A 14911-nucleotide genomic window follows, 5' to 3' on the forward strand; every position below is an offset into this window, starting at 1 on the left:
TTAAGCTACCTTTTCAAGTAATCTATAGCTGTTAAGTTTGTAGCGTGGCTAACTAAAGAAAAAGGCACTGGAAAGAGAGAAATATACTAGTGAAAATAAGAGCTGACAAATTGCTGGCTTTTCTATCATTTCTACTTCTATCTATGACTTCTTATACCATTCATAGTCTAAGTATAGTAAAGCTGATCTTATTTCATATTTATCTCAATCAAGATTTATTTATATGCTTTCCCATCAGACAAAATGACTGCAAGAGTAGGGCAAGAGCAAGTGTAAAACTGAAGGAACGATTTATAAAATACCTAGCGATACAGAGTGCCAGATAACACCTCAGGATAAAAGCCATGTGAGGCAAGCCCTCAGTGGTATGAAAAGAAATGGCTGCAAAAGACCACAAGTTACATGACCTGCCAAGCAGGTTCTCAAGCATTTTTACTACCAGTACTGACATGATGTCATAGTATTTTTTAGGTCTTATCTTTCTGTCCAATCAGGTGGCGAGCCTTGGAGAAATTTCTTGGCTCTACATTTAAAAGGCCCAAATTCCATTTTCATGGGAGAAAAAAAAAAAAAGAGGAGAGAACGAAAGGAAACAGAATTAACAAAATTCTTTTAAGTTCCACAAACTTTAAGTTAGACAAAAATTTCAACAAATGATAAAAAGTTTCACTCTGAAGAAATAAATTGGGCTTGAGATGTGGGAAATGGTTAAATAAGAATTGTTTTTGATGCAATTACGTTTACTTGAACCAAACAGTGTTTTATTCAACTTAAGGAAATTAATTTTTTTAAAGTAAAATTTTAGGTCTTTCCTTTTGTTTTTTCAATTTTCAGGTTTCTGCCTTTCTATTTGGCTTTTTACAACAAACCTGTGGTAGGGAAAGCAACATTTACAATAAAACATAAAAACAATCAGTTCAGAGCCAAGCCTATCTTATCCATAAACTGAATGAGAATTGTGAATGAGATACTATAAACAATTTCCACTTGCTTTCTACACATCTATGAAGTTATATATCAGGGCAATCTGACTGGAATGCTAGAAAACACCTGATCTCGAAGATAATAGGCACTTGAGGGATGCCAATAAACACTGGGCACTAAGTGAAGAGAGAGTATAAGTTTTTGACTTTCTGCTGGCCTCTCGAATAAGACGAAAGATGACACACGAGGACTTAACTTGCTCATCCCTATGCTCTACGGCCTCACGAATCAGCACAAAGGCATAATCCTCCCATTTCTGGCTTACAAATACATTTCAGTTATTTTAGTGAGTCATGATTTATTCCATGCAACTATATGAGAAACTTTTCATTCCAGATTGTAATAACATATGTAAGCAAGAGGTGAACTTAAGCTTCTCTCAACTCTTCTCAAATTCTGTTCCCTTAATACTCCTGCTGTTTTAGAGTTCTCGTAACGCTCCCAACCTTAGTTTTATCCCAATATTCCACTGAAGACTATCAATCAAACCTAACCTCAGCAGTAACCTTTTTGCAATCAAGTCACTTTGTGGGGTAACTTCCTTAGAATACTGCCAAAGCCTGGGGGCTCTACCTTAATACTTTAAAAGACAGCATTTTTGACTCTCTTTAAAAAATGTATAGTGCCCTGAAGACCCGAACAGACATTTTTCCAAAGAGGAAATGCAGATGGCCAACAGGCACATGAAAAGATGCTTGACACTGCTATCATCAGCAAAATGCAAATCAAAACCACAATGAGGTATCACTTCACACCTGTCAGAAGGGCTATCATCAGAAAGAACACTAATAACAAATGTTGGCAGGACGTAGAGAAAAGGGAACCCTTGTATACTGTTAGTGGGAATGCAAATTGATGCAGCCACTGCGGAAAACAGTATGGAGGTTTCTCAAAAAACTAAAATAGAACTATCATATGACCCAGCAATTCCACTCCTGGGTATGTATCTGAAAAAATGGAAACACTAATTTGAAAAGATATGTGCACCCCAATGTTCCCAGCAGCATTATTACAATTGCCAAGATATGGAAGCAACCTAAGTGTCCATCAACACATGAATGGATAAAGATGTGGTACACACACACACACACACACAAAATGGAATACTATTCAGCCATAAAAAAGACATTTTGCCATTTGCAGTAACATGGATGGACTTGGAGGGTATTGAGTTAAGTGAAATAAGTCAGACAGAGAAAGACAAACGCTGTAGGATATCAATTATATGTGGGATCTAAAGGATACAACAAACTAGTGAATATAACAAAAAAGAAGCAGACTCACAGATACAGAGAACAAACTAGTGGTTACTACTGGGGAGACAGAAGTGGGGAGGGGCAATTTAGGGGCAGGGGAATAAGAGGTATAATATTTTAGGTATAAAATAAGCTACAAGGATATATTGTACAATACAGGGAACAGCCAATATTTTATAATAACTATAAATGGAGTATAACCCCTAAAAATTGTGAGTCACTATACTGTACACCTGTAACTTATATAGTATTGTACATCAACTATACTTCAATTTTAAAACCGTATAATGCCCCAAAAGAAAAGGATTTGTGGTAGGGGCAATATCAGCATTGCCAAGATAAGATGCCTGTTCTCTCTTGGTGACCATCATCTATTCATTCAGGGCTACAGCAAACTCACAACTAGAATACTTGCTTCTAATAAATACTTTGATTTATGCTGGAGGAGGATGTGTATTACCTGTAGGACCTATGAGTGGAAGGACTGTTTGAAGAATAACCAAATTCCATAGTGTAATGTGATCGCTCTGTGGCCGGGGATGGCGGAGGGTTCAAAATCTAAAAGGAAAAATAATCAAATTATTGAAATAAGAATAGTCTATTCCAGACAAGAGACTATTAGCCTTTTTTCAACTTATTTTTCTTCATCTCTGTTCATATTACTTTCCATTACACTAGTAGCACAACCCTGTTTCAAAGAACTGACCTAAAATAGTACTTCAGGACTGTGGCTCTCCACCCCCCAAGACACAATTTCATTATGGCTGAATAGCACAAGGTGATGAGAAGGAAATCTGTAATCTACAAGTCACTGGTTTAAGTGCAGCACAACTGGGTTCTGAGTTTTTAAAATTATAAATGTTTAGAGAAAAATTACTGACTTAGGAGAAATACCAGGTGTGCTTCGTCTCTTGGGAGGTCATGGAATGAAGGTCCTTAGCCTCTCAGGAGGTACTATTCAATAGTTCTACTTTTACCCAGTATATGAAATTAATGTCAGTGTTTTCAAATATGCTGGTTGCTACACAGTAAACTTAAAGAAAGATTTCTAAGTGCTCACGTGGTGGTAAATCCTTTGAGCCTTATACACCTAAATTCTATACTAAAAAACTTTTTATATTACCATCACTGAGTACCCACATTTAAATAAGTTAAAAGTCTAAGATCCTGTTTATCTTAGTATTCAAAGTGAACAAAGGAAAACAGACTGCTTACTGCAGGGAAGTAAGTGCCTTTGGTGCTTGAAGAACTACTTGACGATGCTCCTGTGACATGAGCTCGGTCATAAGGGGGTCCGCTGCTTCCCCCCATGATACTGAGGGAGCTTATCATTGATTTACCTCGAGACATTCCTAAAATGAAAGAGGATAATACTGAAGTTGAACAAGATCTATAAAAATGCATGAAATAATTTTATTCAGTACTAAAATTAAAGATACCAATAGTCAAATAGTTTGGCTTTAAAACAATTTACGCCCTCTTTTCCCAATAACAATTGAAAACACTTAATGGAAAAGAGAAACAAATGTTCCCTAGAAGTGGACACTTCCACTGAGAGCTGGCCTAGAACAAGGCCAAGAATAGCTCCCAGCCCTTCCTCTTCCCCAGAATGGAAGCAGAGCTCTTCAAACTGAGAGGTTTTCAACCTCTTAGAGGATCTGAGAAAGAAAGAATTGTGGAGAGTGGAGGCTGCAAAGCAGGGCAGACTAAGTAACAGATCTGCTCAAAAGAAAACTAAACCCATTTTTAAGGGCATAAATTCACTGTATGGAAGATTATTGCTTTATCTACTGGATGCAAATGTTGTTGGAATCACAACTACAATGCTAAAGAAAAAATTCCATTTTTTCAAAGTGACTTCCCAAATTCCACTAACAAAGTTGGGTATGGTAACAAGGAATCATTAACAGTTTTTAAAATCACATGTTTCCTTAGAGTTAACATCCAGAATAAGTTCTTATTTTCACAGGGCTCTTGGCCTGGTATTATCTTTCTCCATATTCATCACAAGAAAGGCTTCCTTTCACTGAGGGTACCAAAATGCATTGAAAAGAAAGCTGGGGCTTCCCTGGTGGTGCAGTGGTTGAGAATCTGCCTGCCAATGCAGAGGACACGGGTTCGAGCCCTGGTCCGGGAGGATCCCACATGCCGCGGAGCAGATAGGCCTGTGCGTCACAGCTACTGAGCCTGTGCTCTGGAGTCCGCAAGCCACAACTACTGAAGCCCGCGCGCCTAAAGCCCGTGCTCCACAGCGGGAGAGGCCACCGCAATGAGAAGCCTGCGCACAGGAACGAAGAGTGGCCCCCGCTCGCCACAACTAGAGAAAGCCCACTCGCAGCAACAAAGACCCAACGAAGCCAAAAATAAATAAATAAATTTATTTAAAAAAAAAGAAAAGAAAGCTGTACGTCCCTAGAGCAATATGGTCTCTCTCAAGTATAGAACATCTGGTAACTTGGCTATGTTTGAACAAAACCTACTCCCACTGTCATCACCTAAGTTAGGAGAAAACGTAAGATGATATATACCTCCCTGCTATCACTCAGGTATTTCTAAATCTCTGTTTGCTGAAAAGGCATCTTCATCCATTTTTTGGCCTCCTTTAATTCCTGGGCTCAGTAGTACTGAGGTCTCTTGGTAGTGAACCTAAAGAATTGTGGTTCATGACTCTTTTCACCAAATGACCAGCTGATTCATTTTCAGTAGAGCACATCCGGAAACGCAGTATATGCAGTAAATGTATTACATATAAATGCTTGTATGTACATATATTTGCTTTATATCCTTTGGCAATTTCTACCAAACCATACCTAAGGACTTCTGTGTAAAGAGAAGGTGCTAAAAGTAAAAGAGAACATTTGTTCTTATAATTGTTTAAACCCAAAGCGGTCTATGTTGACACAGACTGTAGGCAGTATTCTGTTTCCATAATGGAAACGTGGCAATCTTGCCAGGACCCAAGACTTGATTCTCAATGGATCAGTCTCAGCTCACCTGGAAGGGAACCTGACAAAGAGCTTGGGTGTGGCACATAACCAAGGGGCACAGAAGCTGGTCCATGAACTACATAGTCATTAGTCATGGTTTCCCCATCGCCCTTCATACGTGGACACAACATCCTCTGGCAAATGAAGTATATGGTTCCAGACACAAAAATGGTAACAATTACTCCAATAACTGAACCAACTGTATTGGTGGCCTGTGGTGCTGGCTCCTCAGTTGGATCTAAAATGGGAATGCAGTACAATTATATAATGGAAAAACAACTGTAGGTCCAAAATAGTAATTAAAAAGAGGCTTGCAAGCAGAATGTGAGGCTAATGAAGACAACTCATAAACACTTTTCTCTTTTATGAATACATATACATCATGCCCCATGGATATATACATAAATGTCATTGTTAGGAATCAAAACGAATTATCCTTAAGTGAAAACAGACATAGAATACATTGGGAAGTATAATTGTAAATCAATAACAAAAATGTTAATTATAGATTTAAACACCATTAAGAAGCTTAAAACCACATATACAGATAAAATCTATCCTAGTTCATTCTGTATATCATAAAAATCAATAAGGTTACTTTGGAATTTCAGAGAAAATTTTAGGGTCAGAAGGGATGGACCTGGAAAAGTCATCAAATGTTTTACCTGGAATGGTAAAGAAGCCAGTATCAGCTCTGAGCTTGATTTTAGGTCTGAAAAGTGACATTTAGGCCTCGTGAAGAGAAAGCAGAAGCTACAGATGAGCATTAGCTCTCAGGCCCAACATACTGCTGCCTTAAGGGGGAGTCTAGTTGCCTGAGGGCAAGGAATATAAGGTCTCTGATACGTGAGTGCCCGAGGACTCAGAAAGGAAAGCCAGAGCATGAGATGCCCATGGCATCTATATTCATGGAATCCCTCATCTATCTGATCTGAGAAGCAGAGGGCATCAATATTAGAGGTAGAGGGAAATAGCAAAAGGGCTCATCAGATTCAGAGCATTACTCTTCTATTCAGAAGGAAAATCCTTCCATTCTGAAGTCAGACTATATTCCACAATTGCAGATCCTTTAAACACCTTCCTTCTGCTTCATCTTGCCTCAAAAGCACCCATCCACATAGCTAACTCACCCTATGATTAAATCCAAGAAATGAGAGAAAACAACATCACTACGTTACATAATATGTAGGGGCTGCCAGTCCCATATTATCACCTATGGACCCTGAGGCAGACTCCTTAGTCCTTGTGAGCAACAGCCCATCTTTCTCATTCTTTTTCAGTGCACTGGCATTCCTTTCTAACGCCAACCTTCAAGAAAGAACAGTTTACACTCACCATCTCCAATTCTTAGTCTCTGGGTCACATCTTAACTCACTGAAATTAGACTTCTGTCCTCACTACCACAATGAAACTCGTCTGAGAAGGTCAAAGTTCTCCTATTTGCCATAGTCAATAAACTCTTCTTCTCACTGACATTTCTACACATTCGATATTGCTGACTCCTGTTTTCTTCTCAAAAATGCCTGAACCTTCCAAGATACCGCTCTCTCAGTTTTACCAACTGATTATTTGTTCTGTTTCCTCTTGCTGGCTTCATTCTCTTCTGTCTGCCTCAAGTGCAGGTGCTGCCCCAGAGTTCTGTCTACCACCTGCTATTTTCCTCCGCTGCTTACTCTCCCTAGGAGATTTCGTCTACTGCCTCAGCTGTAATTAACGTTAATAAACTAAAAAGCCCATCTCTCTCTCTTGAGCTACAGAGCTACATCTCTCTCTCTTGAGCTATATATAACTACATATAGTTAACTCTCTGAATAGCTACAATAGGATACCCAATGGGCAACTTTAATGCAACATAATCCAAACTGAACTCATAGTCACCATCATTTGTCAATGTTTCCTAGACTCCAGGGTAAGGTAGATCATAAATAAATGATGGCACCTGTAGCAAATTAAAGGAATTTAAATTAACTTTAAAACAAAAATAAACTAATTAAAAATCTACATCAGCTAAACATGACATCCACAGTCAAGATACAAAATGATACTTGGGTTCTTAGTCTCTGACATATATTCTGGTTTATGACTCCAGTCACTCAATGAGGTAACCTGTGAGTCAACCTAGACTTATCAACTCTAAGTGGTTACCAAACCCTTTTTATTCTATTTCTGGAATAACTTTGAAATCTATCCCCTCCCTCTTTTCCACCACCACTGCTCCCCTTGATTTAGACCTCCACCGTCTTCTGCTGGAACTACAATAGCCTCCAAAGCATTTTAAAATTATAGGCTGCAAGTCATTAGATGGTAAAAACTTAGTGGGTTGAAAGCAGCATTTTGAAACAGAAAACTTCAGAATGCATTCCACACAATATAGGTAAATACTGTTGTATGACACTTTCATTTGTGTGTACTCACATCTTTGTATTCCTCTTGATGTGGTCAAAAAATTTTCAAATCTAAAACCAATCTAAAAAATTTCCCTGCCATAATCTTATCACCTCCAATGCATCTGCTTTGCAGCTTTCACAATTATGTAGCCATGCCAGTCCTTCACTTAAGTTTTTCAATGGCGTTCCGTTATTCTGGAATACTGTCTAGACTCTTTAGAGGAAAAGCAAAATCCTTCGTGATCTCAACTTTACATATGCTACCTCCAGCTGACACCCCTCAAGACAGGAGACTGTATTTTGGCAGTCCAATTTACATGTAACTTCTCAAAGGTGCTTGTTTCACTCTGGTTTTGAGCAGGACAGGACAGTCCCTCTGCCTGGAATGCAATCTCTCCACTTATCCGCATAAGTAACGCTATTCACTGACCAACACCCACCAACCTTATGCACCATTTTTCTAAGACGTTTTCCCTGAAACCCATCTTCATTCCTAAAGATCTGACTACTCTCTTCTTTGTGCTAATCCTTGTATAGATCTCTATTACAGCACATTTAATATCATTTATCACACTCCTTTATCAAGTACCTACTATGATCCAAGCTGTATGTTTTATATACATTAAATCATTTAATTTTCTCACAACAGCCATGCTAAATATTATCTTCATTTTAAAGATGGAGGGCTTCCCTGGTGGCGCAGTGGTTGAGAGTCCGTCTGCCGATGCAGGGGACACGGGTTCATGCCCTGGTCTGGGAGGATCCCACGTGCCGCGAAGCGGCTGGGCCCATGAGCCATGGCCGCTGAGCCTGCGCGTCCGGAGCCTGTGCTCCGCAACGGGAGAGGCCACAACAGTGAGAGGCCCGTGTACCGCAAAAAATAAATAAAATAAAGATGGAAAAACTGAGGCCTAACAAGAGCAAATAACTGCTGGTAAGCGGTGAAGTTAGAATTCAAACCCATCTCTGCCTGGCTTTAAAATCCCTCTTCTTACTACCACCTCCAACCACAGAGGACTTTGAGAACCCTGGTACAGGTACCATGCATCCCCAGCACACAGTAGGTATTCAGCACATGTTTGCTGAATAAATGGATAGTTTCCAAAAATTTTAGTGAGTCTCCCATTTGAATTTTGTAAAAATACCAGCTTAAAGTCTTTGTTAAGATTAAAGAGCTTTAAAATGAGTTCTGTCTAAACTCCACAAACAGGGTAGGTAGACCTGGCTTGTGTTGAATTCCATTCAGAACTGTTTGTCAATTTGGGATATACTTTATGTTAGGACATTAGTCAATAGTTATGAACCCTGAAGAAACACAGGTTATTTAGCCTAAGGTCTCTAGACCTAGGGGTATAAGGTGGCTCACGTATCCTCAGGCTGCATTTTAAGGAAGCTCTTAAAGTCACTGGTAGAAAATTACCCAGAAAAAAAATGGGAGATTTTAAACATGGACCAATGTTCAGAAACTCTTAAGTTCAGACCACTGATTGATTTCTACATATCTAAACTGAGAATTTCCTAACTTTAGTTTTGGCAAAACAATATTCTTTTCTGATGCTTTACTAAATGTTTCTGTGAAGATTTTTGTACATAAGAAAACTACTGTCTTTAAGAAATTATTAAATACAAAATGTAAGAAATCCCTGGTACAAACAACTAACTTAATAACTTGTTTCTTAATAAGGAAATACTGGTTGTAAGTGAACCTCACACATAAAGAAAAGGCAAAGTACTATAAAACTTCTCCCTTAAGAGTAATAAACAAGGTTTTAGTCATACTTACAACAATCCAGTTCATCTGATTTGTCGCTGCAATCTAAATTATGATCACATTTCTTGTGTTTTCCAATGCACTGACCGTTGGCGCAGCGGAATTGATCAATTAAACAAAGCACTGAGGAAAAAAAATGCGAATAGTTTTCTTATTTTTGCTACCATGTAAAGGTAAACTCTGGCAAAAGTCAAAAAGTGCTTTCTGGGGCTTCCCTGGTGGCGCAGTGGTTGAGAGCCCACCTGCCGATGCAGGGGACACGGGTTTGTGCCCTGGTCCGGGAAGATCCCACATGCCGCGGAGCGGCTGGGCCCGTGAGCCACGGCCGCTGGGGCTGCGCGTCCGGAGCCTGTGCTCCGCAAGGGGAGAGGCCGCAACAGTGAGAGGCCCGCGTACCGCAAAAAAAAAAAAAAAAAAAAAGTGCTTTCTGGGCGCAAATGAAAAACAAATTAGACTTTTAGAGAAAAATTACAAATTATTCTCTAGGGATTTCAACTGGTTGAAAGAAAAGAGAAGACAAAGGAATCCAGCACAAAATTTCCTATTTTGTCCTTTATGCTAAATTTCATCTTTCACTAATAATTCTGTCAAGAATTAAAGAATTCTACATGCATTTCTGTACACTAAAAATTTCCAGAGAATTTGTTTTTCTTGTTTTTGTTGTGGTTGTTTTTTACTGTGTTAAAGGTTAGCAGATAAAAGAAGAAAATATGAAATTATTTTACGCTGTAATAAATAAATCCACTAACTGAGAGCTCATTGGAAATAAGGACTAGTTTTACATGCTGAAGGTCTAATGTTTTGGCCTCATTTCTCAACTTGCAAAGCTTATTAACGTGTATAAACCTTACGCACGTTAAGTGAATTAAAACAATTTAGAACATGCTACTATGTTTAGAAATAATAAAGTCAAATACACTTGAAAAACCCCAAATCTACCACTGAATGAGCCAAAGCAATACTCTGAATTTCAAACAACTTAATTGAAAAAGGACTCCATAACCAGGCCTAGGAATTTCGGATACCTTCACAGTTCTTCTCATCTGACTTATCCTGGCAGTTGGCATCTCCATTGCATCTCAGGGCACCATCAATACACTGCCCACTGGCACACTGGAACTGGGACTCTGAGCACACAGGACAATTGAGCTCATCACTGTGATCTTCACATTCAGTAAACCCATCGCACCGCCAAGCCACAGGGATACAGTCAATTTCTCCCGTGAAACAAGTAAACTGCTGAGGAGAACATGTCGGGGGTTCTTCAAATGAACAAGGGGGAGGGGAGTGACAAAAACATGATCACAGTCACACAGAGGTACAAACATTTACACCTGAGTGAAGCCCATTTAATAATTAGCATGTACAAAACACTTTATAATGGATAAAATTTGTAAAGTGTCTCACTGAATCAGAGAAATATAATCTTTACAGTACTTCATTTCGATTCACTAACTTGCAAAACTATAAGGCAGAAGTTTTCTCATATACTATAATTCAAGTAGGATTACTGTATTTGCAACCCGTTATAATCTCACACATAACCTGAGAATCAGCACTATAATCATCGACCTCCAAATATTTAAAAGTTACCTTAGAATTCATAACTTTTCTAGCCCTGAGGTTCTCAAATAATGGTCCACAAACCCCTGGGGGTTCCTAACCTGCGACCTCTTTCAGGGAATTGACAGAAACTATTTTATAATAATATTAACATGTCACTTGCATTGGTGCCACAAAAGGAATGCTGGGTAAAACTCTTGGCACCGTAGCAGATTCGAGGCAATGGCACCAAACTGTACCAGTAGTCACTGCATTCTACATGGTCACATACACACGGGGTGGGGGGCAATGGGGAAGCCAGTTTCATTTAAGAATGTTCTTGATGAATCAGTAAAAATATTAATTAAAATCAATTCTTTGAGTACATGTCTCCTCAATACTGTCTGACAAAATAGGAAGCATGTATAAAGCTCGTGTTGCATACCTCAGCATGATGGTTTCTTAAGGGAAAGCATTCTGAGCTATAAACGCAACCTAAAATGGGACACCCTTCTGATGTGAAAGAACAACTGACAGATAAACTATCAATGTTTGCACTTGGGTATTTGGCAGGAAGTTTTTAAAAAAATGAACCAGTGAGTCAATCATTTCAAGGAAAACAAGAGCAAATCATTATAACACTGTACTTCTGTGGCAAATTATAACACTGGAACTTTCAATCAGAAATTATAATTTTGGAAGACCTATATCCAAAACTAAACTTGACTCCTAGTACTTAAATATTTTTATGATGAGATTGGTGGTAATGTTATTTTTTTCGATACTGTATAATGAAACACATCAAAATCTGAAGATCTGGGAATTTCTGAGTGCAATTCTAATATTTCCAAATGAACAAGGTGTAAGGTTACAAAACAGTGCATGGGTAAAGTATCCATTCTGAGCACAAGATAAACTAACAGATTTCAACATGAGACTAGGAAAAGTGAGCTGATATGGTTTCAAATTCCACATCACAACTCAACCTATAGAAAATGACCCCTTGTCAAGATTTGGTGTAGAATTCAACATAAATATACATAATTATTTGAAAAGGCTATATTATAGTCCTCCATTTTCCTCATATCTGTATGAGGCCAAATTTCTTCATGTACTTCAACAAAACTACGTACTACAACAGACTGAATGCAGAAGTAGACATCAGAATCTAGCCCAACATTAAAGATTTACAAAAAAGTAAAAATAATGCCATATTTGTCACTAAAATTATTTTGCTTTAGAAAATACAGTTAATTTTCTTAACAGTTTTAATTTGAGAACATGTAAAGGTTTATTATTGTTATTTTTTAAAGTTCTTGGTTTCAAATCCTACTACGGTAAATAGATAAATATAACCTATGCAAACAAAAGCTCTCCTCAGCAGTTCTTTAAAATGTAAAAATATGCTGACACCAGTTTGAGAACTGTCATTCAATCCGAATTTCTTTGTTTTGCAAATGAAGAAACTGAGGTTCAGAGAGGCTAAGTGATCACCAAGGTCAAAGAGCTTCCTATGAACAAGAGTGATTAAAAAAAAAGAGGACTAGAAGGGCAGTCTCCTTACTTTCAGCCCATTACCTTTACTACTGTATCACAGGCCCACTGACTCCTTTTAAAAACTTGTCTGTTAGTGAATTCTCTAGAGAACAGAACTTTATTATATGACTATGGATCAGAAAACCTTTTATCCTTAAAATAGAGAATATTAGATAGAGAATAGAGATTACAAGTGAACATTTTACATGGAGAATTTGAGGGACTTTCTAGAGGAAATCTGATCCTATTATGTATAGAGCACTGTAACAGGTCATATGGAGAAAAAAAACAGATAAAATATGGTCCATGTCCTTAAAGAGCTTTTAATTTGGTTGGGGCTAGGAACACACTAATGAATATAAAACAAATGATTATGTAACTCTGAGCTGCATGCTGCTAACAAGTGCTACAATTCAGAAAAAGGGACAACAGTAACAGCTAGTGAAGGTTTCAAAGATCATGAGGAAGACCCATCAGCCGCACCTTGAAAACGAGAGATTGAGGATGTGCAGGCAAGAAGAAAAATACATCCCTGAGATACCACAAGAAAACCCACAGAAGCAAAACAAAACAGAACATGCCACAGTGATGTCGAACTCCAAACAGCCACACAAAAATAAAGTGAGCAGATTGGGCAGAAATACAAATGAGATGGGTTGGTAAAATAGGCTGAAATGAAAACACATCTTGAAGGTCAAGCAGAGGAATTAAGATTCTGTATTTCATTTACCTCCATTGTAAAATCAATGTTAAGTCACAAGAAAAATCTTGTATAAAAACATTCACTGCAGTTTCACTCTTAATAACAAAAACTGAAAACAATTAAAATGTCCCTCAACACAAGAATAATAAAACTGTGGCTTATTTATACAATGAAACATACTAGCAACATACTAGCAACATACTAGCAACAAACATACTAGCAACAAAAAGATAAAAATGACTGATGCACTCCACTATAAGGATGAATCTCAAAAATATTATATTAAGCAAGAGAATGCAGACATACAGTACATACGTCATGATTCCTTATATAAAGTTCAAGAACAGGCAAAGCTAAACTATGAGGATGAGAATAAAAAAAATCGTTACTTCTGGAAGAGAACTGGCTGCTAGGACACAGGGAACTTTTCTTAATGAAAACACCGTATGTCTAGATTTGGGTGTTGGTAACACCACTGTACACATTTGTTAAAAACAATGCATTTAATAAAAATATGCATTTAATATATACATTAAAAACAATCACTAAATGTGAAGGAAAAAAACACTGGTCTTTTACAGGACATTTTCTAAATGAAAGGTGGTAACTTTGATTCAGTTTTACCTACGTTATCATTACATAAAGGCATATTTTTCTAGGATTTGCCTTATTAGAGCAATAATCTGGCACCCTGACATGGAAACAGTTTTTTTTTTTTTTTTTTTAATTGTGGTAAAATATATGTAACAAGTTTACCACTTTAGCCATTTTAAAACATACAGTTCAGTGGCATTAAATAAATTCACATTGTTGTATAATGCCTGCTATTTTGGGGAGAGATACTTCAAGTACCAGAGCTTAACTTTTACTATGCACATATCTGATCTCCCTGACTAAACTGTATGCTCTGTGTCAAAGATCTGCAAATCTTCTGCAGTCCAAACAGAGTGCCTCATAGCTGCTACTCAATACATGTTATTTATTTTTTTAAAAAAACTTAAAGGAAAGTTAGAAGAATAAAATAGTCTTATAATACCATCTTATCAATAATTTTTATATTTTGAGTGTACCATCTTATCAATAATTTTTATATTTTGAGTGTAAGCCCTTTCAATCTTTGTTCACAGAAATACGTTTTTTACGTAATTCTCATCACAGTAGAAAACGCAATTTTAATATTTTTTTTCCACTTGCACCAAATTTTGGCTACATTTTTACGTCAGCTTATGCTCATAATGTTTAATGGCTATATAAACTCAGTTATTTTACTAACTTTCCTATCATTAGAAATTATTTTTAAATTTCTGTCACTGCAGAGAATAGACTTTTTCCTTCAGCTGAATTAACTTAGCATTATCCCCGAGAGGAGAATTTCTGAATTAAGGGAAAAAATATTATAATGGCATTTGAAGCTACCATACTTTGCTTTAACAAAGGAATATACCAATCTGTTATGGTCCCATGAGTGACTGAACCAATTTCACTACAACATTATTACTACTCAGTGATATCTTCAAAAAAAAAAAATTTTTTTTTTTTTTGGCTCCGTAAGTAAGAGGAACAACAGGGAACTGCTGATAGAACTGAACAAAAGAGTATTCTTTTCACTGGATACACTCCCAGCAATGACATATAAACTGATAGAATCTAGGATTCAGTGGATGAAGACTATAGGAGGTAGAATTAATTCACCTTGTTACCCTTTGGGGTGGGAAAAGCTACTTGTTTATTAGGAAGTAGATTCA

The 14911-nt window shown here is 37.4% G+C and overlaps 1 protein-coding gene across 3 annotated transcripts in view; it reads right to left on the reverse strand.

Moving 5' to 3' along the window:
* The window catches only part of LRP6 (LDL receptor related protein 6), a 173075-nt gene that overhangs the window by 1506 nt on the left and 156658 nt on the right, over window positions 1-14911 (reverse strand). For all 3 annotated transcript variants that reach the window (XM_033408194.2, XM_033408195.2, XM_004281142.4), the window contains 5 exons: window positions 10411-10647; window positions 9398-9508; window positions 5235-5465; window positions 3456-3592; window positions 2701-2798 (listed from right to left, as the gene is read on the reverse strand). In XM_033408194.2, the coding sequence (XP_033264085.1) occupies window positions 2701-2798; window positions 3456-3592; window positions 5235-5465; window positions 9398-9508; window positions 10411-10647 (814 nt within the window). The remainder of the gene's footprint in view (window positions 1-2700; window positions 2799-3455; window positions 3593-5234; window positions 5466-9397; window positions 9509-10410; window positions 10648-14911) is intronic.

This window comes from Orcinus orca, chromosome 11, assembly GCF_937001465.1.
Source record: "Orcinus orca chromosome 11, mOrcOrc1.1, whole genome shotgun sequence".
NCBI lineage: Eukaryota > Metazoa > Chordata > Mammalia > Artiodactyla > Delphinidae > Orcinus > Orcinus orca.